Source organism: Hylobates moloch, unplaced genomic scaffold (assembly GCF_009828535.3).
Source record: "Hylobates moloch isolate HMO894 unplaced genomic scaffold, HMol_V3 SCAFFOLD_3, whole genome shotgun sequence".
In the NCBI taxonomy this organism is placed as follows: domain Eukaryota; kingdom Metazoa; phylum Chordata; class Mammalia; order Primates; family Hylobatidae; genus Hylobates; species Hylobates moloch.
In genome coordinates, this window is record NW_026652278.1 from 80,627,392 (window position 1) to 80,651,240 (window position 23,849).

General features: G+C 55.9%; 1 protein-coding gene across 4 annotated transcripts in view; it reads left to right on the forward strand.

Moving 5' to 3' along the window:
• Positions 1-23,849, forward strand: part of LDB3 (LIM domain binding 3) — a 70,846-nt gene that overhangs the window by 9,731 nt on the left and 37,266 nt on the right. Inside the window, exons 3-9 of one of the 4 annotated variants that reach the window (XM_032141750.2) lie at positions 2,891-3,042; positions 3,606-3,681; positions 9,255-9,277; positions 10,673-10,876; positions 12,879-12,893; positions 15,513-15,682; positions 16,152-16,188. In XM_032141750.2, coding sequence (XP_031997641.1) covers positions 2,891-3,042; positions 3,606-3,681; positions 9,255-9,277; positions 10,673-10,876; positions 12,879-12,893; positions 15,513-15,682; positions 16,152-16,188 — 677 coding nt within the window. Of the gene's footprint in view, positions 1-2,737; positions 3,043-3,605; positions 3,682-4,982; positions 5,351-9,254; positions 9,278-10,672; positions 10,877-12,878; positions 12,894-15,512; positions 15,683-16,151; positions 16,189-22,820; positions 23,583-23,849 lie in introns of those variants that run through there. The other 3 variants (XM_032141740.2, XM_032141733.2, XM_058436450.1) reach the window with 3 other exon arrangements.

Below are 23,849 nucleotides of genomic sequence, written 5' to 3' on the forward strand. Positions count from 1 at the left end.
GGGAGACTGAGGCAGAAGAATCGCTTGAACCCGGGAGGCAGAGGTTGCAGTGAGCCAAGATCACGCCATTGCACTCCAGCCTGGGCAACAGAGCAAGACCCTGTCTCAAAAAAAAAAAAAAAAAAGAGGGCACCATAGCCCCTAGGGCTGAAATGGCAGGTTCACAGCAATTGGAGAGGGCTGTCCTGGTCTTGCTGTTATCACCCACGTGGTGTAGGGCAGTGTTTCTGTGACCTGTAATGTGGTCATGCAGAAACAACTCAGTTCCTGGGCTGCATCTGCAGAGCCCATCTGGGAATGGGCTGGACATTGGTGACTGGTGACTGCAGGGCATCCTGGTTTGGAAGGGGCTTCCCTGTGAGGGGACTGGCAGGAGCTTCCACCCATGTCTGTAAGCCCAGGGCCTGGCCAGAGGCCCACCCAGGCTTGGCACCTGGGGCAAGGGACTATCCCCAGAGCCTCTCTGGGCTCCTTCTAGGATGGTTCTCGGGCCTTGGCCTGAATCTAGCTTCTGCCAACACTAGGAGCTGGCTTGGTTCTTGGGTTATAGCAAGGAAGGTGACTGGGGTGTGCCCAAAGAAGCCCAGAGGACTGGCTGGTGGGCATGTTTGGGAGGCAAAGCCAAGGAACACTTCCAGCCACAGCTTGTGGGGGGTGGGGTCCAGAGCATCTTCTTTTCTGTGATGTCCCTGAAGGCCAGGCCTGCATGGCACTCCTCATGATGTCGTGGGGGTTGGGGACCTCCAACATGGTGTAGTGGGAGTCAGGTCATAAAGCCATTCTATGTGATATTAGCAGGGGCCAGCCCATTCCATGTGATGTCACAAGGGGTACAGCCAGAGTCTCTGGCATTCCATGAGGTATCTTTAGGGGTGGGGCTGCTAATGTCACTAGGGGCCAGCCGTCAAGCCACTTTAGGTGACATCATTAGAACCTCGAGAATTTTGCATCTCATGTGATATTACTGTGGGCAGGGCCGACACAGCATTCAGTGTGCTATTACTGGAGGCCGGGGGTGTAGAATTTGGCATCGTGGATGATGTCCCCGAGAGTGCAGTCAAAGCCATGATGACATCTCAAGTAATGTCCCAGGAGGTGTGGCCTTCCTGAGATCCCATGGGGAATTCCCAGGATGGAGTTGAAGTGGCATTCTGTGTGGTTACACTGGAGATGGGGCCTCCAGACTGTAACATTCTGTGGTGTTATCCGGGCTCAGGGTTTAGGAACTGGCCCCCACAACTGCACCCTGCCTTCTGGAGATATGATATCAACTACAGAACCCTAAGCTCTGCCCCATTTCCCAGCTGAGTTTGCTCACCCAGGCAGGGTTGTCAGCTACCTCACTCTCTCCACATCTGCCAGGTAGCACAAAGCACCTGGCACTAAGATGTTTTTGAGTGGGTGCATTTATTCTGCCCTTCAGCCTGGCAGTGTCTCTAGGATGCTGCTGTGTCTTAGCTGCTGCGTCTCCCTTTTCTCCTGGAGTCTGAAAAGTGCTCCATAGCTTTGCAGGGTGCAGGGGTTATAAGAGGCTAACCAAGGTTACAAATAGCCTGCAGTTTTTTGTTTGTTTGTTTGTTTTTAGACAGAGTCTCGCTCTGTCGCCCAGGCTGGAGTGCAGTGGCATGATCTGAGCTCACTGCAACCTCAGCCTCCTGGGTTCAATCAAGCATTCAAGTGATTCTCCTGCTTCAGCCTCCCGAGTAGCTGGGACTACAGGCACACGCCACTATATCCAGCTAATTTTTTTGTAATTTTGGTGCAGACGGGGTTTCACCATGTTAGCCAGGCTGACCTCAGGTGATCTGCCTGCCTCAGCCTCCCAAAGTGCTGGGATTACAGGCATGAGCCACCATACCTGGCCGCCATTTTTTTTTTTTTAAAGACCGAGTCTCGCTCTGTCACCCAGGCTGGAGTGCAGTGGCACAATCTCAGCTCACAGCAACCTCCGCCTCCTGGGTTCAAGCAGTTCTCCTGCCTCAGCCTCCCAAGTAGCTGGGACTACAGGCACCCACCACCACACATGGCTAATTTTTGTATTTTTAGTAGAGATAGGGTTTCACCATATTGGCCAGGCCGGTCTCGAACTCCTGACCTTGTGATCCATCCACCTCGGCCTCCAAAGTGCTGGGATTACAGGCGTGAGCCACCACACCCAGCAGACGCCTGCAAATTTTTAAGAGACAGGGTCTCCCTCTGTCACCCATGCTGGAGTTCATTGGTGAGCGATCATAGCTCATTGTGACCTCAAACTCCTAGGCTGGAGTGACCCTCTCACCTGCCTCCTGAGTAACTAGAACTATAGCCACGCGCCACCACACCCTGCCAAATATTTTTATTTTTGTAGAAACAGGGTCTGGGCTCTGTTGCCCGGGCTGGCCTCAAACTCCTGGCCTCAAGCAATTCTCCTTCCTCAGCCTCCCAAAGTGCTGGGATTATAAGCATGAGCCACCATGTCCAGTAGCCTCCAAACCTTAATGGCTCAGAACAACAAAAGTTTCTCATTCATGCAGTATCCAATACAGTGCTCCTTGATCATTTCTCCTCCTCCCCATGCCCTGCATTCAGTCAGTCAACAAGCAGAGAGTGTGCAGAATCACAAGAATGGTTGCTAGAGGCAGACCTGGAAGGAGCATACATTGCTTCTACCCTCATTCAATTGGCCAGAGCTAGTCCCAAGGCTGCAGTCAGACACAAAGCTCTAAGCAATGTGGTAGTCATGTGCCAGAAAGAGGAACTAGGCTTGGTTAGCAGCTGGTACTGGCCGTAGCGAATGAAAAACAAAATGACGGCTTCTGCTGAATACTCCTGGGTGACTCTTCCCCAAGGACTGGCCCTTCCTCAGGACCACCTTCCTTATGCTCACCCCCCACCTCCGCTATCCAATCAGATCACACCAGGCAGCAAGGCAGCCCAGTCCCAGCTCAGCCAGGGTGACCTCGTGGTGGCCATTGACGGCGTCAACACAGACACCATGACCCACCTGGAAGCCCAGAACAAGATCAAGTCTGCCAGCTACAACTTGAGCCTCACCCTGCAGAAGTAGGTGGCAGCTCTCCAGAGCAGGGGGCGGAGGCTTGGGTGTGGGCATGGGGCAGGGGCCAAAAGAGGGATTGTTCCATAGCAATTGAGTGGGCCCAGCCGTGGGCTACAAAACTGTGCAGGAAGATAAGGACAGCCCTGGGCCAGAGGAATGACCAGGCCCAAGTCACTGTCAAGCATCTAGAGGCAGACATTACTGCCTCACTTTACAGCTAAGGCTGAGAGGGTGGTCCTGGTGCTGCCCGTACGTGGGCCATTGGTCCTGGAAGGCAGGTCTTCCCTGCTTCCACTTTGCCCAGACAGCCCCCAGTGACATAGCAGGGGCCCATGGATGCTGACCAAAATGCCCAGGGGCCATGACTTCTCCATCCTCGTAGGGCCCAGGGCCTTCTTGGGGAGATCCAGCCCATGGGGTGGACAGTGGATCTTGGGCCCTCTGACTCAGCTATCTCTGAGAGCTGACTCCGGCTCTCTCTTGCTCTCTCCTTACCAGCCCTGCCCAAGCAGGAGCTTCTGGCCCCAGGGGCAACTTCCTCACCTGGTCTCATTTCTGGTTTCTACAGATCGAAGCGTCCCATTCCCATCTCCACGACAGCACCTCCAGTCCAGACCCCTCTGCCGGTGATTCCCCACCAGAAGGTAGGTGCTGACTGTGGCGGCGGGGTACACTCAGCCCTGGTTCCTGGAGTGCTGGCCCTGGCGAGCCTGCCTGGCCTTTGGCTGGCCCAACTGGGATGAGGCCGTGGGATCGGCCGTGGGATCAGCCCTGCCCCATCCCTGCCCCTGCTGCGGCTGACCTTGGGGAAGTGAGGCAGCCCCTCGGGAGAGACTTTCAAGCCCCTCTTGAACACTGGATGTGGGAATGAATGCCTGCCTGGGTGCAAGCCACCTCCGCTATGCCTCGTGGCTGGGCTGATAGGAAGCCAGCTTGGGCAGCAGTGTTCCCAGGAGAGGGGTCACCCTCCCGGCCAGGCAGGGGACGAGCGTCCAGGCTCTGACCCTCATTTGCCGAGGGGGCCGCAGCTGGGTGACTGCGGCTGAGGTCCAGTTTGAGGAGGACCTCCAGGTGTGGAGGGGCCTGCTGGCCTCAGGCTTTCCCCTACCCAGATCTCTCCCTCTGGTTTCCACTTCCCCACCTGCCCCTCCCAAGTGCCTGCCCCTGTAGTCCTTAGACGTGCTGGCAATGGCAGGCACGGGGGAGAAGGGAGGCCAAGCCCTGGCTCCAGACCTCACCACTGCCTGGGCCCTTCCCAAGGCCCCGCCAAGCAGCTCAACCCCCGAGGGGTCCCTGCTCAACTTCTCCCCCTATGTGAGCTGATAGTGACCCCACCTGTCCAGTGGGGCAGATTGGGCAGGGCAGCAGGGAGAGGGGAGAAAAAGAGGCTGACAGGGGTGGGGTAGGTCACAGACTGGGGAAGTGGGTGGAGGGCTGCTTGGGAGATGCTTGCAGAGGTAGACTGAGGGGACCAAATGTCAGCTACCCACTTCCTCAGCTTCTCTCCTCACCTCCCCACCACCTGCCCACAGCCAGCCCAGGAGCCCCATCTCACTGGCAGTGTGGGGTCAGTGGAGTAGGAGGCTGGGCTGTGCCCACTGGGTACCCACTCTCAGGGGCAGGGGGAACAGACACAGAACAGGCCATCCCCTGACCCCTACACCCACTTCCTTGGCCCCTGGGGGCGGGAAGCTTGGCTTGGCTTCCGTGCAGGGCTTGGCACTCTGCCCAGCTGGATGCCAGCCTCAGGCCAGGCCAGGAGCCATGTGCCTGCCTGCTCCTCCGCCAGCGTCCTCCCCTCCAGGTGCTGCGCCCAGGCACTCTGGGCTTCAGGCTGCTGGGCTCGCACTAACACATCTGTTTCAGGTCCACGCAGGAGCGCTGGGACGCGTGTGGCCTCTAACCGCTCTCTTCTCTCTCCCCTGCATGGCCTACCATGTGCCAGGACCCCGCTCTGGACACGAACGGCAGCCTGGTGGCACCCAGCCCCAGCCCTGAGGCGAGGGCCAGCCCAGGCACCCCAGGCACCCCGGAGCTCAGGCCCACCTTTAGCCCTGCCTTCTCCCGGCCCTCCGCCTTCTCCTCACTCGCCGAGGCCTCTGACCCTGGCCCTCTGCGGGCCAGCCTGAGGGCCAAGACCAGCCCAGAGGGGGCCCGGGACCTACTCGGCCCGAAAGCCCTGCCGGGCTCAAGCCAGCCGAGGCAATATAACAACCCCATTGGCCTGTACTCGGCAGAGACCCTGAGGGAGATGGCTCAGATGTACCAGATGAGCCTCCGAGGGAAGGCCTCGGGTGTCGGACTCCCAGGAGGGTAGGTAACGGACATACAGCTCTCCACAGGTGGCCTGGGCCACCTGGGTCCTCGGTGCTCGGCAGAGACCTGGTCAGGTGGTCAGAGCGAGGCACTGGCCCCAATCCAGCCAGCCCCGAGCCCATGAGGCCAGCAATGATCCTGCGGCGTTTGCCATGAGCTGGGCATGCTAGCGATTTATACAACCAACCACGTTGGGGTGACATGTCAGATTTTGCAGAGGAGGAAACTGAGGCTCAGAGAAGGTTAAGTCACAGTCCGTTTGTCCAGCTACCATGTGGCCGAGCCAGTCCTGAATGCAGGAGACTCTGACTTCCAACACTTTTTCACTAGGCCACCCCCCAGAACAGGACAGCACAGCCTGCAGCCTTCAAGAGCTATGCATGGGTCCCCACCCCTCTGGGAGGATGGAGGCAGGAGCAGGGGAGAGTTCAAGAGGTGGAAAAGCGAGTTATCTGGGACTAGGAATAGTCTGGGAAGCTGCCTGGAAGAGGGAGCCCCTGAATTGTATATGGAGAGACTCTGGCAGTGGTGTGCAGGGAGTGGGTTTGCAGGAGTGACCTTGGCCAGGATGGGGTGGCGAGAGAGCAGGACCCCAAGGAGAAAGGGGCTGTGCAGGAGAACAGCAGCCTCACCCCCAAGGTCTAGCTGGTGGGACTCTGGGAGCACAGCAGTTAAAATGACATGGGACTGGGGCACTGTGGAGGGGGCCAAGGGAACGGAGTCCCCACACTGGGCCTGTGTTAGCTCTAAGCCCTTCACGCTTGTTCTCTCACCCTAACTTCTACTCCCGCCTGGTGCAATTGGCATAGCCCTCTCCAGGCAGGGCAGGCTGAGTCAAGGCAGTAGAGCCTAGTGGTTCAGGTTTCCTCCTCCGAATCGTGGAGGAATCACATTGTCCATGTCTCAGGGTTATTGGGAGGATAAAGGACCCAACACTTGTAAAGCTCTGAGCTTTGTCTGTCACCCACTCACTGCATGACACCTGGTATCATCACTGCCTGGAGCCACCCAGAAGAGTCACAGTAGGAATCCAGTCAGTCTGGCCCAAGCCCATGCCCTTGCCTTTGCCCTTGCAGCAGAAGGCACCTGTGCCCCATCAGGTCACTGCTCCCTGTGGCCCTCAGCTTCCCCAGCTCCCCAGCTCTTTCTGGAATCCTCAGTGAAGCTGATATCTGACACCACATGGCTTGCTTCCCTTACCCAAGGTGACAGAGCCATATATGCCCCCAGGGTTCCCCAGCAAAGGACTTTTGCCAGAAAGCTCAGGGAATAGTAGAATAGAGATGGCCTCCTTGTCCCGCATTTGTTGGGCTGGTAGGTCTTCCTGGTCCTTTCCAGGGACTGGCCTCAGGCAGAGGTCAGCCTCTGGTGGCCTGGGACTCTCAGGAGACCCACCTGCAATGATGATAATGTCTCCCCATACTGACCCTGCACTCTGGCTATGGACCAGCTAACAGTCCACATGCCTTATCTCTCAGCAACTCTCTCTAACACAACTCTCTCTGCAACTCCAGAGGTGGGCATGATTTTCCCTATCTTATAGCTGGAAAATAGACGCTCAGAGAGAGCAAGTAATTTGCCCAAGGTCACACAGCTAGTAAGTGGCAGACAGAACTGGCACGCACGTCTGCCTGACTCCACTTTGCATTGAGACAGGGACTTGCTGCCTGCTCAGTGAAGTGAGGGGCCAGGCCCACCTCTGCTTCCCATAGTGCCTAAGGTACTCTGCTGTTGGTACAGGGGCTGCCCAGACCCTGATGAATGTGTAAATTATTTCTTGGTGCTCAGAGCAGCAGAGTCTGACGTTTCCTCCAAGGGATGGTGGGCTAGGGGAGGATGTGCAGTGGGTGTTTCATCCAAAGTAAAAGCTGATGCTGCTGTCCCAGGCAATGCCGGCAGGAAGGGCTGGAGCCTCTGACCTGGGCTGGCCTAGGGCAACCTCTGCTGGGCTGAGGCCACCACCTATGCTAAGTGGGTCAGCAACAGGGTCAGCAAGGGCTAATCCCTGTGCTTATCCATGGCCCACTTCTCCCATGCTGAGCACCTTAGACTCATGACCCGTTCAGTCTGCACAACCCACCTGTGTGGTAGGCACTACCATCTCAAGAATTAGAATTAGGAAACAGGCTGGGACAGGTGGGTAATTTGCCCGGAGTCACAGTGCTAGGAAGAGGCAGGGTCACAACTTGAACTCTGTACTGTCTGGCTCCAAAAGGAAGCCCCTTCCGCTGCTCTCTCCTCTGGGCAGCTTGCAGTGCGATTCTTTGGCAGCTCGTATCCTCTTGGAAGGAGGAGAGAGAAACAGATGTGGTGCAAGGGCAGACAGGCATAGGCATCCCAGCAGCCCCCTTCTTCTCCTCCCTTCTGGGGCTGGCACTGAAGGGCAGTGTCCCTCAGGCCACTCAGTGCAAGGGCCCATGGGCAGGTCTTACATCTTTGGCTCGTCTTCTCCAAGACCCGGGCACTGGCTCCTCTCAGAAGTGTCTGCTGCAGCCATCCCAGCCCCAGGTCCTGGGTGGGAGAAGCTGGGCAGGAGGCAGGAATCAATGTCAAAGAAGGAGCAGGCTGCCAAGGCAGGGCAGAGGCAGCCCCCACCCTGCCAGGCCAACACTGCCCTCTGCAGGGGGCCCTGGGCTGGTCAGGGCAAGAGATGACCCTGCAGCTGTCAGCACTGGCCAAAAATGGAGAAGGAATGGAGCTCCGTGCTGGCCCTTTCCTAATATAGCTCCACTTGCAGCTATTTTGAGCCTGGGAGGATAGAGGGAATTTTATCAGTTCTGAAGCAGTGGCGGGCCTGGGGCAGAGCAGGGCCACTGTGCTGCTCCCTGGGATCAGGGACCACTGACTTGAGCCTGGCTCCCCGGGGTTTGGCTGCAAATGACCAGGGCCAGGCTGGCTGGGGCCCAAGCTCCCTCAGCTAAAGCCCACACTGGGCAGATTCAAGAAGGTGGCAAAGTTTGGGGACAGAGCCCCCCACCTTCCACACTGTCTCCCTCACAGGCCCCAGACAGGGCCGCTGGCCACAGGGTCTGCCACTGCAGGGAATTTGCATTTAAAGAAACACAGGACAGACACTGCTTTCCCTACAGAGACCATGCTTTGGGAGGCTCACTCTCAGGTCAGAGTGAGAGGAAGGGGCCTCTCACTGTGCTGTCCAAGCTGGGCTGCCTCGGCTGGGCGCTTTCCTTCAGAAAGCCTTGAGCTCACACTTCTCCCTGCACCTCCTTGCTCCTCCATCCTGCCTCATTGCTGGCCCGAGGGGCCTTTAGGAGTGGCCCCTGGCAACTGTGCACCCCACTCCCCTATACCCCAAGAGGAGCAGCCAGAGCTGCCTGCGTCTCTTCTGGGAGGGAGAGGAGGTCAAGTTTGGGAGGGCATAGGTAATCCCGTGCAAGCCCTGCCCCCTTATCACTGCAATGCCTGCTCAGGACAGAATTCCAGAGCTGCCCCCACAAAACAGACTCTTAGTCCAGAGCTGCTGACAGGCAGGAAGGCCCCTGGGCCTCAGCCTTTTCCATAGCAGCCACAGCTGGTCCTGTCTCCACCCCTAGCTTCCTCTCTGGGGTCTATAGCCAGGTTTGTATGTGGGGGATTTACGTATGCAGTACGAGTGCCCCTGAAGATAGACAAGAAAACCCTTATTCTGGCAAAGCAGAGGGCGCTGGGGACCCTCCAAGAGGGAAACATTGCTGTGTCAGTCTCTGAACCAAACCGAGGGTCCCAGTAGCTGTGATTCCCGGCTCTGAGCTCTCCCTCCTCACTCCTTGCTCTCCTCACCCATTGCGGTTTGGGCTGGTTCTGCCTCCACAATGACCAGGCTGATGATGGCCCCGGCGCTCAAACTGCCCCTGGCGGAGCCAATCTCTGACCACCCTGTCTTCTTTGCCCTTTTCCTCCCCAGGTGGTAGTCAACTCTCCAGCCAAGTTAGTATCAAAGGACAGCATGTGTGTGCGCTTGCGTGCCAGCCCCAGCATGTGTCTGCGTGTGTCTGGCGTGGATAGGGTGTGCCTGCTGGCATGTGTACATGTGTGTGCATATGTATGAGTGGGGTACACTTGTACCCCTGGGTGAGCCTGCATGTGTGTGAAGCTGGAGTAGAAGCATTTGGGGGTTGGAGTGGGGGCTCCATCCGATGGTTCTAATTTCATTCCCAATTTCCTGCTGCAGCAGCTGCTTAAGATGTGCCTGGGGTTGGTGACGGTGGCAGGCGGCGTGGGCGGGAGGGAGGGAGACACATGCTGTGCTGCTGCTGGGCCTGTGTGAGCCTGAAGACCTTTCTGTCCTGGCAACCCCTCAGAAGGGCTGCGCTGGATCTTGTCTGCCTGGGGAGCACACCTATCCATTGGAGGGAAGAGCCTCCTGTGGGTAGAGGATGGCCAGCCACTCAGCAAACTGGACTTGAGAGGGCCTGGGCAGCCAGAACCCTGCTCTGAGGAAGAAGCACATTCCCTGAAGCGTCTGGAAGATCAGAGCCCTGGGCCACCAAGGGGGTGGCCTTCAGGAAGAGCCCCTTCACGGAGAAACCTTGCTCAGAATCCCTGTGGGTGCCAGTGGAGCCGCTTTTCGCCTTTGAGGCGTTCTGGACTCAGCTTGGGCTGCTGCTCCTGTCCCCTACCCCCAGCCCCACGCCCGCGCTTCCCCTGCTGTGTGTAGTGGGAGATCTCTCTGTGCCTGGCAGCCCCTGCAGACCCTGGGAGGGAGCTCAGGCTGAGCCAGGCACTGCAGGGGATCTGGGAATGCCAAGATGGGCAAGGAAACCTTTCTATGGCCAGGAGTGGTGGCTCATGCCTGTAATCCCAACACTGCGAGAGGCCAAGGCAGAAGGATCAGCTTGAGGTCAGGAGTTCAAGACCAACCTGGGCAACATCATGAGACTCTGTCTTTACAAAAAAAAAAAAAAAAAAAAAATAGTGGCATGTGCTTGTGGTCCTAGCTACCTCAGGAGGCTGAGGTGAGAGGATCACTTGAGCCCAAGAGGTTGAGACTGCAGTAAGTGGAGATCACACCACTGCACTCCACCATGGGCAACAAAGTGAGACCCTGTATCAAAACAAAACAAAACAAAAAAAAAAAGAAAAAAGAAAACCTTCTGCCGCACTGGGCTTTGAGGGAGGGTACCAAGGATTTTCCTGAATAGACCCAGACCACCCACCATTGGGAGACTTGTGTAGCCTATGGGGGTTCAGGGCCTCGGCTCTGGGAGATCTCTCTCCACACACACCGCACCCAGCCTTTGCCTTGGCCACCCACGTAACCACCACCTGTTGCCCTTTTCTCCTCTCCCCCTCCCTGCCCGTACTCCCGCACCCCTCCCCCAGCGCCGACTACCAGGAACGCTTCAACCCCAGTGCCCTGAAGGACTCGGCCCTGTCCACCCACAAGCCCATCGAGGTGAAGGGGCTGGGCGGCAAGGCCACCATCATCCATGCGCAGTACAACACGCCCATCAGCATGTACTCCCAGGATGCCATCATGGACGCCATCGCTGGGCAGGCCCAGGCCCAAGGCAGTGACTTCAGTGGGTAAGCGCCTCCCTCCTCCACCGCCACTCAGCACCTCCAGAGCCCGAGGGGTCTGGGCCATTGGGCGCCATCGGGACCAGCTACCCTCACGTTGGACCTCCTGGAGGCATGGCCCTTGGAGGGGAGCCAGCCTTCACCAGGGCCTTCTGGAACGTGGGTATCCTCTCTTCAGACCCTCTCCATGGTCAGCTTTAGGAGAAGGGTGGAGAAATGCAGAAAATGGTGGTTCCTCAAAGTGCTTTTCACAGCCCTCTGCATTTTCCCAGGCTCCATGAGGAGGCTGGAAGAAGAGACTTCTACAGTCCTCTTAACAAGGGGACCATTCTGGAGGCCCCCAGGCCTCTCACAGTGAAGCTGTCCTTTAAGGAGGGGGAAGTTACCAGGTTCTTCCAGCGATGAGAATTGATTCAAATACACTGGCTGGGTTTCTGGTTTGGGAAGGGGTCTGCAACCAACCATCCACATTACTGCTGGCAATCAGTCCCACAGATGGGAGCAATCCCCTCCTCTTTGCCCCAGGAAGCCCAGCCTCAGGGCGGTGGCATTTAAGACATCCTTGGTTCCTGGAATTCGCCCATTAGCTATCGTTGGGGAATTTGAGGGTTGGTAAAGAAAGAGTTGGCTGAAAATCATTTGTGGATGAAAAATTCTAGCAATGCAAACATTCATGCAAACAGACCTCTCTCTGTGTGTCTCTGTGTCTCCCTCTCTCTGTATGTCTCTTTCTGTCTTCCTCCTTGTTGCTTTTTCTCTGTCTCTGCCTCTCCCCACCCCCTCTCTCGTGTGTGTGTGTGTGTGTGTGTGTCTGTGTGTGTGTGTGTGTGTATGTGTTGTCTATCTGTTGTTTCTTTCTTACACACATACACATAGTTCCTCACTGTTTTCTACTTGGGAATACCACTGTGTTGGCTGATTATCAATCTGAGCAACATCTTATCCCTGGCTCAGGATCCCCTAGCAATTCAAGGCAAAAAGTCTTGAAATGACAGCGATGCTTTTTTCCAAAGCCAGGAAAACAGATATAATAAGAGGGATGGAGGGATTAAAAAGTCCCAGAGAACCCAGTTGCGCTTGGCTGTTCCAGACCCTAGCCCTTGCGGCCATGATATGCATGCAGGTTATAAATGGCAGGCTCCCCAGCCCCAAGGGTGGAACAGTGTGGGCTCCCCGGGCTCTGCTGGAACTGAGGAGCCTGGGGCCCTTTTGGAGATGTAGTATTTCCTCTAGGCCACCAGGGAGCAGAGGTCGCCTGTCCTGGAGTTTCAAGTCAAACTCCTAAGGCTCAGAGCTGCTGCTCTTCGCCTAATTCTGGGCAAGGTTGATTGAATTCCATCATTCAAAGCAGAAAATATGACCATGCAAGTTTAAAAACACAAGCATTAGCTCATGCGTACCCAGAAAAACAAGGCTGCCTAAGCCCAAGAGCTAACAGGGATTTCCTGTTAACATTTCTTTGTCACGTGTGTCCTTGGTGTGCTCTTAAAAGTAGTAGCAATCGCCAAAGGGAAGTTCAATGGAGAATAATGAAAGAACTGCTCTTCACTAACTTTCTGTTTTCTGCACCTTGGGAAGACTGCTATCATTTGGTCTCACCACTAGGGCACCCATCAGTTTTGGAACTGAGGCACTGTTGATTAATCGAGGCTTTTCAAAGGACCTTTCCCATCTCCCTCCTGTCCCCGCCGCCCATCCCCTCCCTATTCTTCCCCTGGTATGCCTGGAAAGGGTCCTCTTGTCCTCTTCCTTTTAACGCAGCCACGCTGAGCTGACCATGCTCTGGTGCCAGTGAGTAACCCTCTTGGCTATAACGTGCTCCCATTTCTGCTGTTAATTTCCGTGGTTCCTTCCTCAATGACCGTGTTTTTTCTCTTTTTCTTCCTCTTTCACCCACCCCATTCCCATAACTCATTTCTGACCCTAACCCGGCTCTCTTGTGTGCGCTGCCCCTCTGCTATCCCATGATGGACGCGCACTCACGGCTGGGTTTTCCTCTGCTTGGCAGGGCATCACCGCTGGCGTAAGTAGACCCCGCAGTGTCTGTCCAGTCATCCGTCTGTCTGGTTGTGGGATGGTGTGTGGGTTTGGTGGGATGTGTCTGAGGACCAGTGGTCAGTCCACGTGCTCTGTCCACGCTCCTCCTCACGCCCACCTGTCAGCCAAACGACATCCCTCGCAGCCTTTACAGGCAAGTACTCGTCTCTTGGGGTTTGTCCAAATAATGTCACTGTGGTCACCGAAATCACAGAGTAATGACACTCACGCTGCAGGCCCAGGCTGGGGGTGCATACCTGTGTTCTCCTTGCCGTGCTTTGGGGTAGCTCCCCCCGCCGTTCCTATCTGCACTGGGTCAGTGTAGACCTGAACATTAGAATCCACACTGGGCCATTATTCAGGGCTAGAAGGTGACAAGGTAACCTCTTGGAGGCCACTCCCCAGAATCCTCATGGGAAGTGTATCTGCAGGAGCCAGTGCCTGCCATGACCACCCATGGGAGGGGAAAGATGAATCAGATAGGGGGCTGCACACAGTGAAGCAAATGCAGTGGTGATCTGATGTTGCAGTGACTGTGGAGTGTTTTCTGTGGCAAGAAGAACAAGCTGAAAGTGGGTCCAGAGAGTGGACTCAGACCAGGGGCCAAGGATTGCAGGACCTGTTCCATCTTCTCTGCATATATTCTCCCTGAGCCTTGGGGTCATGAAAGGCACAGCAGTTTCCTCATCTGACTCCCAGTCTCGGTCACAGCAGCAACAAGGGTCCCTGGTCTATGCACAGGGTTATGGGAAATGAAGCCAGAAATGCTTTCTTGAACACTTTGAGCGGAGAAAGGCACAGGGGAGCTCCTCCTGGGCACATTCCAGGGAAACAGCAGCAAACACCTTCTACCTGCTCTCTGGATTGCAAAGCTCTGTAGAGAGGCTCAAGGGCCTTGCATCCACGCCTTCCCTCACCCACTGCACACTTCACACTCTCTCCTTCCCTCCCCTCCCAGTGGGTCAGGAGCCAGGACCAGGGAGACCTGGTTGTGCTTTCCTGTTGCCAATCTCATCCAGACCTTAGGAACCCTTGGGACTCCTCCCTATGCCGGAAATGGCCTGTCCCAGCAACAGCAAGATCCCACCCTCTCCTTTGCTCCCTGGGCAGCTGCAGGCTCCTCCCTGGCTAGACCCTAGAAGCCTCTGCTGGTCTTTCCCAACCGATCCAAACCACAGGCTGCCAGTACCTATAGCTCTCTGGGCCAGGGCAGGGCCTTCAGGGAAGCCAGGGCAGCTCCACCCAACCTCGATCACCTTTCCCCACCTCTGCTCTTGTAGCCCACCCTGAGCCAGACACAGGGACCAGTCCTGGGAGACAAGGTCAGTTCCCTGTCACACTCCTTGCAGGGAGGGTACAAGACATGGACAATGGGGAGGTTCGTCTCCCAGCCAGCCAGCCCTCTGGGAGAAAGGGAGAGGCAGGCAGGAGAGTGCTGGACAGGGCATCTCTCCAGGCATAGGTCCAGGGCCTCCCACTGGGCAGAAGTAGCCTTCCTGAGCCCTATGACTGCAGGGAGCTTAATGGAAAGGACACAGGGCTAGCAGCCAGGAAACCTAGGTTCTCACCCAGTGGGGCCCCTATCTGCTGTAACCTGGAGCTAGTTGGCTGGCCTCTCTGGACCTCAGCTTCAGTATCTGTAAGAGGAGAGGGCTGGGCCAGCAGTCTGTTACTGTTGTGGGCTTCACCTGAGCCCTCCCAGGCCTCCGAGAAGGTGGGCTGGGTGGCTTGGTGCTCTGGCCCCCCGGCCAGGGCGAGTGGGCTGTAAGGCTTTTGACCATGGCCTGCACTGGAGTCTGATTCAGGCTGGGAGGCACTGGACCCGAGGGGCTTTAGGGTCCCTTCTGGCTCTGATGTAGGATTTGTTTGTTCAGCCAAGAGTTTTGTGCACCTATCATGTGCCAGACCCTGGGAGCCTAAGGGAAGGTCACCTGGTCCTCCACAAAGGGCTGCACTTCTCTGGGACAGAGGACCAGTGGCTTCCATGCAGCCCCACTCCCAACTTCCCCAGGCCAGAAATCCCCTGTCCCTACAGGCCATGCCAGGGCCGTGCCTTGCTGCCTTGTTTCTTACCACTTCCCAGCAGAGTCAGCCTACTCACACTGAGCCCAGGGCCCCCAGTCCTTTTCCAGGGCAGTGACAGCACTGGCAGCTCCTTGTTTGGATCCAAAAGTGTGAGGAGGGCAGGAGAAGGATCCTAAGGAATCCTCTTGGTCCCCCAAATGTCCTCTTTCCAGCCAGCCCCAAACTCACGGCCTGCTCAGGGAGGTCAAAGAAGACCTGTTCTCTTTCCTCCCTCTGTAAAGGGGATCTGGGGGTGGAAATGTCTCCAGCCTAGGCCTGGAGTTAGCACCGGGGAAGGGCAGACCTGAGGGATCTGAGCCTCTTGTCTTTCATGAGGGAGGGGAGTCACTGCTTCACTGTGACCAACCTGAGCACCGAGGACCCAGGTCATGCCCATATCTCAGGTTCTCAGACAGCAATGGATAAAGGCAAGCTGGGGACAGAACGATAGGGGCCACCAATGGGCATGGAGCAGGGACCCAGTAGGGTGGGAACTGGGCTCCAGCCTAGCCCTCGCCCACGGCCTCTCTCTGCATTGCAGGAGCCTCCCTATTAAGGATCTTGCCGTAGACAGCGCCTCTCCTGTCTACCAGGCTGTGATTAAGAGCCAGAACAAGCCGGAAGACGAGGCTGACGAGTGGGCACGCCGTTCCTCCAACCTGCAGTCTCGCTCCTTCCGCATCCTGGCCCAGATGACGGGGACAGAATTCAGTGAGTGCCGGCTCTCAGGGTGGGTGCAGAGGAGGGAGATGCTGAGGGACCACCAGGGGCCTGGGCCCAGCACTGCAGAAGCCAGGGAGTCCTGCTACCTGCCCTTGAAGGTGGGCCAGCCTTGATGGTTTGTCAGCAGCTGGCAGGGCTCCTTCTGGGCCTCTTGGGCAGACCGTCCGGTGAGAGCAGCCTTCTGCTCTAATGCCAACTCCAACAGTGGGCAGCAGGCTTGGTGTGCAACTTCCGGGCGAGATGGTTGCCCAGGGCTGGGATGAGGCCCTCTCAGGCCACCCCCTGACTCTTTCCCAATGTCCTCTGGGGCCTCTGCCCAGCACACAGTGGACAGGCAAGGGAGCAGTCACCGTGTGGGGCCTGGCTGAATCCTGGGGACTCAGTGCCCACAGAGCCCCAGCAGCTTTCCTTGCTGTGTCTCCTGTGAGTCCCCTGACCAGCTCCTTTCTACCAACAGTGCAAGACCCTGATGAAGAAGCTCTGCGAAGGTCAAGGTAAGTGCCTGGACTCAGGCTCTGTGGCCTTGCCCTCTAGCCCCGTCCCTCCCCGGGCAGCCCCCTGGTCACATCACTCATGGAAGGGACCTCTCAAGTTCATGGATTTGGAAAGCCTGGCCTGCAAAGGGCTCCAGCTGACACTAGCTTGAGGCAGCATCCTGGGTCAGTGAGGCGGGCACCTGGACCCGAGTCTCTGTCCTCCAGGCCCAGGCTACAAGAGCGAAGGCTCTGGGCTCTCCCAGCTTCATCCCTGGGCAGGGGGCAGGGCTGCTTTGGCCTTTGCTGGGCTGTTGAGAATGAGGACATCTTTCCCTGTGAGGACACCCGGCTGGCCACCTTGCCCACCCACTCATCTCAGGGCCTGTCCCCCTGTGATTCCAAATGCTGGGCACTGGGAAACAGGCACACAGGGGGCTGTGCTGGACATGAATGCCTGACCCCTGGACTCACCTGTACAGATCCACAATGAGGTACCAATTCCGTAAGTTGCTCAAAGCAAAATAGTTGCTGAAAAAAAAGAACAAGCCCTGGACATGAGGATGAGTTTGTGCCACGCTGGAGGTCTTAGAGCATGGTTTCTGATCAGTTGCAGGTCTGAGGCCACAGCCACCAACCTATCATTGTGGCCCGTCAGGTGCTCATAGCATGAGGTGGGCATGAGGGGGGCATGCCATCCTGGAACTCACTGGAACCCGCTAGGGCCTTCCATGCTAAGGAGTAGGGCTCATTGTGATTGTATGTACACTTCCGGTAGCGAATATGTCATCTGCATGTTCTTCCTGGCACTGTCTGCCTTGGGCCAGTGCATCCTGTGGCAGCCTCTGTGCAAGGGGCTGGGGCTCAGAGGCACCCTCCCATCCTGGGCCAAGCTTTCTGTACTTGCTAACCAGCAGGCCCAACACTCAGTGGCCATGTGACCTGCTCAGAGTAGGACTCTGGAGCCAGCTTAGACTTGTGGATTTTATTTTTGAACCAATACTTTTGCCAACTCAAGTTGCTCCCACTTTTTGGCCAGGCATCCAAGCCTAAGGTGGGGTCCTCCCAGGCCTGCTAAGGATGGCATGCAGTCCCAATAACTTCTTAACCCCTCAGTGCCTGCAGGGCATCTAGAGAGTCCGCGATGAAGTTATGTTTGATTTAGCACAAAAGTTAAGCTCCAGCTACTTTAAGTGCTAGAGCTCTCAGCTCTCCCCTCCTGCTGTGCTCCGCTGTCCCTGCGTGCTGTTCCCATGCTTGTCTTGCCCTCCTCTTAGAAGCCACCCATGTAGCTGCTTCAGTGAGCAATGCAGATGTTCCCAAACATTTGATAAAGGAGTCTTTAAATCACACACCCCAGAGCAAGCGGCTTCAAAATCCCCCCTGGGTTCCTTCCAGCAACAGGCCAGCAGGGGGCCTTTTTTCTCCCTCCCCTGAGACCCAGAGTCCTGCCCTCCCGGCTGCCTTCTGGTTCGTTAATGTTCTGCTTCCCTCCAGTATGCAAGGCAGTCACGCTCAGGTTGTGCCTCATTAACCAGATGTCATTAGAACGGGAAAGAGTACTGTGGAAGTGCATTGCAGCAAACTTTTGTCTTTTCTTTCCCCTGGAATATTTGCAGGCTCTGCAAAGTTATTGAGTGAGGAGAGCACAAAGGCAGTGTTGAAGGTGGTCCCCAGGCCTCGTCCTTGGCCTTCCCCTTCCCTCCTTCAAGGAGCATCTCTTGAAGTTTGTTCCGCCTGGTCTTGAGGGTAATTGAAGGGTGGGAGAGTAGTCCTTCCACCAGGGGCCTAACCCCATAAAAGATTGGTTCAGCCTCAGCAAAAGGCAGCTTTCGGAGCCTCTCCCCCAGCTACAGCAGGGTTTCATCCTAGGGAAATCTGGGAAGAGCGCCTGGTAAGTGGCTCCAGTTGACTGCCTCCCTCAGTCCCAGGCAACTTCCCTCACCCCATCAGCACCTCCCTTTGGGGCCTCAGGCCCTGCAGTAGAGGCTCTGAAGCACCCAGCCAGCCTCTGCCCAGGTCTGGAGCGGCTCCTCTCCCTCCTTCTGACTTTAATTTCTGGAGAGTTGTCCTCATGGGCAGAGCCACCCATGTCACTGAATCCCATCAGCGATCCCATGGACCCAGAGGCGGGTGCAGTGGGTGTCACAGTTCTAATCTGTCTGTGATTGAAGCCTAAAGCAGTGTCTGTGATCACTGGTCATGGCTGGGGCCCCAGGCTCACCCACATCACTATCTGAGCAGAAGGGAACATGCCTTGTCCCACCCTGGTCCAGGCTGGTCAGGGGTCTTGCTCCTCAGAGGCCTGAGCCACACTTCTATCTGTCCCCACTCCCAAGTTCGAAGCTGCACCCCTAGACTCTCCTGGCCCATCTTGTTGGCTGAGAGCAGCCACCTTCTCTTTCTCCTCCCAAATCCCAGCGGGGATTCTCAGAGTCTCTCTTGAAGGCTGAGTTTCCCCAGGAAGGCTTCACTGTGAACTGCTTCCAAGTGTCTCACTCCAGCAGAGCCTGGGTTTGCCAAGCCTGTGCATGGTGACACCTACACAGTCTTATGCCCATGCAAAGGTGCTTTCTCCTTCCTGGTGCTGTGTGGTGAGAAAGTTAGCAGGAATGTTGAGTGAGTAGTGTCAGGCATTCTGCACCAGGCAGGGACTCTGGGACCTCGAGGTCAAGTGTGAAGCCACATGTCAAGAAGACTTTGCAAACTTTCCCTTCACCTCCATCACTGCTCTGCCTCCAAGGTCCACCCCCAGAGTCCCAGGGCAGCTCACAGCCCTCTTCTCCTCTTGGGTCCTGGCTCCTGATGGTATCTCTGTGTCTGGTAGCATGTAGCTTCCATCTGAGGCTCCAGTGCCAACCTGCTGGCTAGCCCAAGACAGAGTCTAATTTCCAGGGACTCTTTACAGGTGAGGTGGGGGAGGCCTGAACAGCCCAGGCTTCGGCTATGAACTTCCCACCCTGGAAGGACCAGGCGCCTTAGGAAACTGTGCAGGTTGGCTTGAACATCAGCCTTCTGCCTACTTCTACATGGGAACTACTCTAGTAGGTATAGGTGACGCTGTGGCTCCCCAGTTTCCATCGGAGGTAGCTGAAATAGTGCCTCCATCCCACAAGCTGAAGCCTCTAATCTCAGAGTCGTCGCCACAGCTTCCTTCTGACTTTGGAAAGGCATTCCAGGGCCCTGATCACCCAAAAGGTCAGACCCACATTGGGCAGCCACATTGGGGATAGGGGTGGGGACAAGGCAGGGCTTGGATCTGTGAGGCATCTGGATCCCACTGCTTAGGGGAACCATCCAGGATGTAGCCCAGCATGTAACCCAGACATGCCCCTGATCCCTTATAAGTGCAGCCTCTGCGTTTCCCTGATGCCCACCTTGGTAAAGAGCTCTGCATCTCCCCATCTTTCCAAGTGTTAGGAACAAAGCTGATCTTAGTGAAGAGTCCCTAGAGGAGCTGAAGGTGCATCACATAGCCCTTTCCATCCCAGATCATGTAAAAATCCTTCCATGCCCGTTTTCTATCATGCAGCCATTAAGCTTCTTCCAACAAAATGCCAGGGCTCGCTGGCTCCCCCTCTTCCCTCCTGCAGCCTCTCAGATGCCCCCTTCCCTCCCTCTGCTGTGCAGTCTCTCAGTTTCACGCCCCCTGCAGCCACCTCGCTTACACGCCGCACAGCATAGGGCCCTCCTGCCAATGGGTGCCCCCGCCAACGGGCCCCTTGTAAGAAAGCAATGAAATAATTACCTCTCTTTTTTGGATTTTGAGTCCCTGGTGTTCTGCCACCCTAGGGAGTTTGAAAACCACAACTGGAGCACCAGGGATGTTGCCCCAGGTGCCGCTGCCTGAGCAGCCCCTGGGGGGTCGTCTTTCTTGCTCTTGCTCTCCTGTCTCTTTTCCTCTCTCCTGTGCCTTCCTCTCCTGGCTCCTTTCCTTGGCTAGCTGAGGATTTTTAAGCAGCTTCAAGTAGAGCATGCTCACTAGATCGGACTCTCCAGGACTGTCCCTGTCCCTGTCACTAAGCACTAATGACAAACTATCACCCAGCCTCCACAGGCCTTGCTAGGACTTGACGATTTACAGGCAAACTGCCTGTGTCTGATCTTGTGCCCCTGTGTTCTGGGTAGTGTCTACGGGATGGTCAGGACTGTTTGTAGTGCTGTCAGCAGGACTCAAGGAGCCCCGCCACATGGCCTTTGCTCGTGCCATCTCCACCCCTTTACCCCAACCTCAGATAGGCAGGTATGTGGCAAGGGAAGAAGACGCTGGCACTTAGATTGTGATTCTGCCCCTGAGTTTCTGTGTGGCTTTAGGTCATTCATGTGACCTCTCTGCGCTTCAGCTTCCTCTTAGTATAAGGAAAGTTCAGACTAGACTAGTGGTTTTCAAACACATTATATGTTAGCAGTGGGTCCCTTTTGTCAAACAGTCTTAGACAGAGACCCAGTATGCAGGATTCAAGGGGTAGAGAGAGCGAGAGAGAGACTGCCAGGTAAAGCAGGTGCAGAACCGAGGACCTCTGTGAGTGTGGGAAGGCCAGCACTGCCACATCTTCTTTTCAAAGACTTAAAGTTGCTCTTCCTGATTTTTATATGCTAGCAATTCACTTTTTTTTTCTTTTTTTTTCTTTTTTGAGACAGAGTCTTGCTCTGTCTCCAAGGCTGGAGTGCAGTGGCGTGATCTCGGCTTACTACAACCTCCACCACCCAGGCTCAAGCAATTCTCCTGCCTCAGCCTCCTGAGTAGCTGGGATTACAGGCATGTGACACCATGCCCGGCTAATTTTGTATTGTTAGTAGAGATGGGGTTTCACCATATTGGCCAGGCTGGTCTTGAACTCCTGACCTAAGTGATCCACCAGCCTCGGCCTCCCAAAGTCCTGGGATTACAGGAGTGAGCCGCCATGCCTGGCCAACTTCTTTTTTTTTCTTTTTCTTTTTTCTTTTTTTTCTTTTGAGACGGAGTCTCACTCTGTCGCCCAGGCTGGAGTGCAGTGGTGCAATGTCAGCTCACTGCAACCTCCGCCTCCTGGGTTCAAGCGATTCTCCTGCCCCAGCCTCCCGAGTAGCTGGGACTACAGGCGCATGCCATCACACCTGGCTAACTTTTGTATTTTTAGTAGAGACGGGGTTTCACCATATTGGCCAGGCTAGTCTCAAACTCCTGACCTCGTGATCTGCCCTTCTCAGCCTCCCAAAGTTCTGGGATTACAGGTATGAGCCACCACGCCTGGCCAACTTCTTAATTAAACTTTTTATTTTGAGATAATTGCAAATTCAGTGCAGTTATAAGAAATAATAGAGCTCCCATGTTCCCTTTACTCAGCTTCTCCCAATGGCAGCATCTTGCAGAATGAAAGCACAATATCACAACGAGGATACTGACACTCATACAGGCAAAACATAGAACTTCCCATCACCCAGGATGCCCCATGTTGCCTTTTGATAGCCACACCCACTCCCTTCCAGCACCCACCCACCTCCTTAACCTCTTAACCACTAATCTGTGATCTGTCCTCCATTTCTATAATTTTTTCCTTTTCAAGAATGTTATATAAATGGAATCATACAGCATGAGACCATTTAAGATTGGCCATTTATTAATCAGCATAATTCCTGGGGGTCACCCAAGTCGTTGAGTGTCCCAATAGTTCATCTATTCCCTTTTATTGCTAAGAAGCATCTATAGTATGGACTCAGAAATTAATTTTTAAATTGAGTTGGAAGCACCGTACGGGTTAAACATACTGTGTTTGTGGCTGGATGGGGCCCTTTGGCCACCAGTGGGCACCTCTGGTCTGGAGGATGTGATCGGCCCTTCTAGCCTGGAAGGCCTGGATCTGACGCCTGTGGCACTGGCCTTTCTCAGGTGCTCTCTTCCTCCATTCATTCCCACGTTTCTGGCTGCTGCTTGCCTGCTCTGTACTGGGCCCTCAGCTGAGCAGGTGTGGGTTGAGCCCCAAGAGGCCCCACTGGTGGGAAGTGGCCGGAAGTCCTGGCCCTGTATCTGTGACAGTGACCTTGTGAGTATGTGTGGGTATGCACACATGTGCCCAGGCTGTGCTCAGGCCTGGCGGGCAGGGGTGGGCAGGGGCTGTGTGAAAAGGCTTCTCTCTGGGGACAGTGAAGGCTTTTTGAGACCAAGGCAGCACAGGGAGGGGGCAGGTCTGCCCACCAAGCCTCATCATGGGGGATAGGCTCTCCTTCTTCCTGATGCCCAGCTAGGGGACAGAGATCATGCAAGGTGCACCTGTCTCTTTGGTTCAATCCTGAGAGCTCACAGCCAAAGCAGCCCTGCCCAGCCCTCACTACATGGACCAGGGAGGCTCCCTTTGCTCAGTCTGCCCTCAGGGCCATTAGCCAGGTCCCTTCTCCACGGCCCCCAACTCACTCAAGGCAGGGACTTCAGTCCCTCCATCCTGGTCCCCAAGACTCTGAGTCTTCCCCTAGCCCAGGCCTGACCTGGGTTACAATGTACCCCATGGATTGCATAGCTTCTCCAAGCCCATTCCCTCCCTCCCATGCCCTCTGCCTCACCTGTTAGACAGGGGAATGGTGAACACATTCCCTAACCCCTTTCATTCTTCCTCTCTTCTCTCTCTCTCTTTCTGTCTCTGTCTCTGTCTCCCTCTCTCTCTCTCTCTGTGCCACAGGGAAAGGTTTGAAACGGAACGTAACAGCCCACGTTTTGCCAAATTGCGCAACTGGCACCATGGCCTTTCAGCCCAAATCCTTAATGTTAAAAGCTAAAAGGCTGCCTGGAACCCCCCCACCCCGACAGGCTGGACTCCCTCCCTCCTTACCCCCACACAGATCTGGCATGTGAGCCCCACGGTGATGCTTGACAATGTATAACTGTGCTGGGGGCACCTCTGATGGCCAACCGCAGCATTTCTGTCCTCTGCCCACCCCAGAGCTGACGCTGGGACCCAGCCCCCTGCAGCTCTGTACCCACCAAACCTCCCCAGGGCAACCCTCGCCACCCCCCAAATAGCCTGTAGCCCAAGCCCCCGCCTTCTGCACAGGGCCTTAGCTGTAGACCAGAGAGGGCAGGAGGAGTTTGCTGGCATAACACCCCAGAACCAAGGGAAATGGATGGGCCGCTGCTCAGTTTCCCACCATCCTCAGCTCCTGGCCTCATGAGAATGAGTCACCCGTAGATCAGGGTCTGGGGAACAGGCTGATCCCTGGCCCTGCCGGGTTCCCTCGCTGCCCTTTGGAGCTCAGGGCAGCCCAGAATAGGGCTCTTTGAAGAGGAAGAGGAAGCCCCAGGGTAGATGAGGCAGAGACCCCTCCTGGCAGTGGTGAGATGGGGATATGCACCCTCCTTTCTGTACCGTGTGTGCTGGCTCCATAGTTTTCTCTTCTGTACATATAAGCATGCTTGTTCTGAAATAAAGAAGATTTGAAGTGAACCACACCAAGCCCCAGTCATGCTGTGCCTGTGTGTGTCCCACCCCAAGAGGGGCTGTGAGGGCATGATCTGGGACAGAGAGAGGACAGGCATCATCAGAAGAGGGGCAGGGGCTGTGTCCACCAGTCCCAGGACCCAGAGCAGCTCTGGTCCTGCTGCTCTCCTGCCCCACAGATTCCGAGCCCAGCTGCAACCCAAGGCAGGAGGATGGCTGGTGGGAATCTGTGCTGAGGCCCGTTGGGCAACCTTAGTCACCCACAGGACAGTG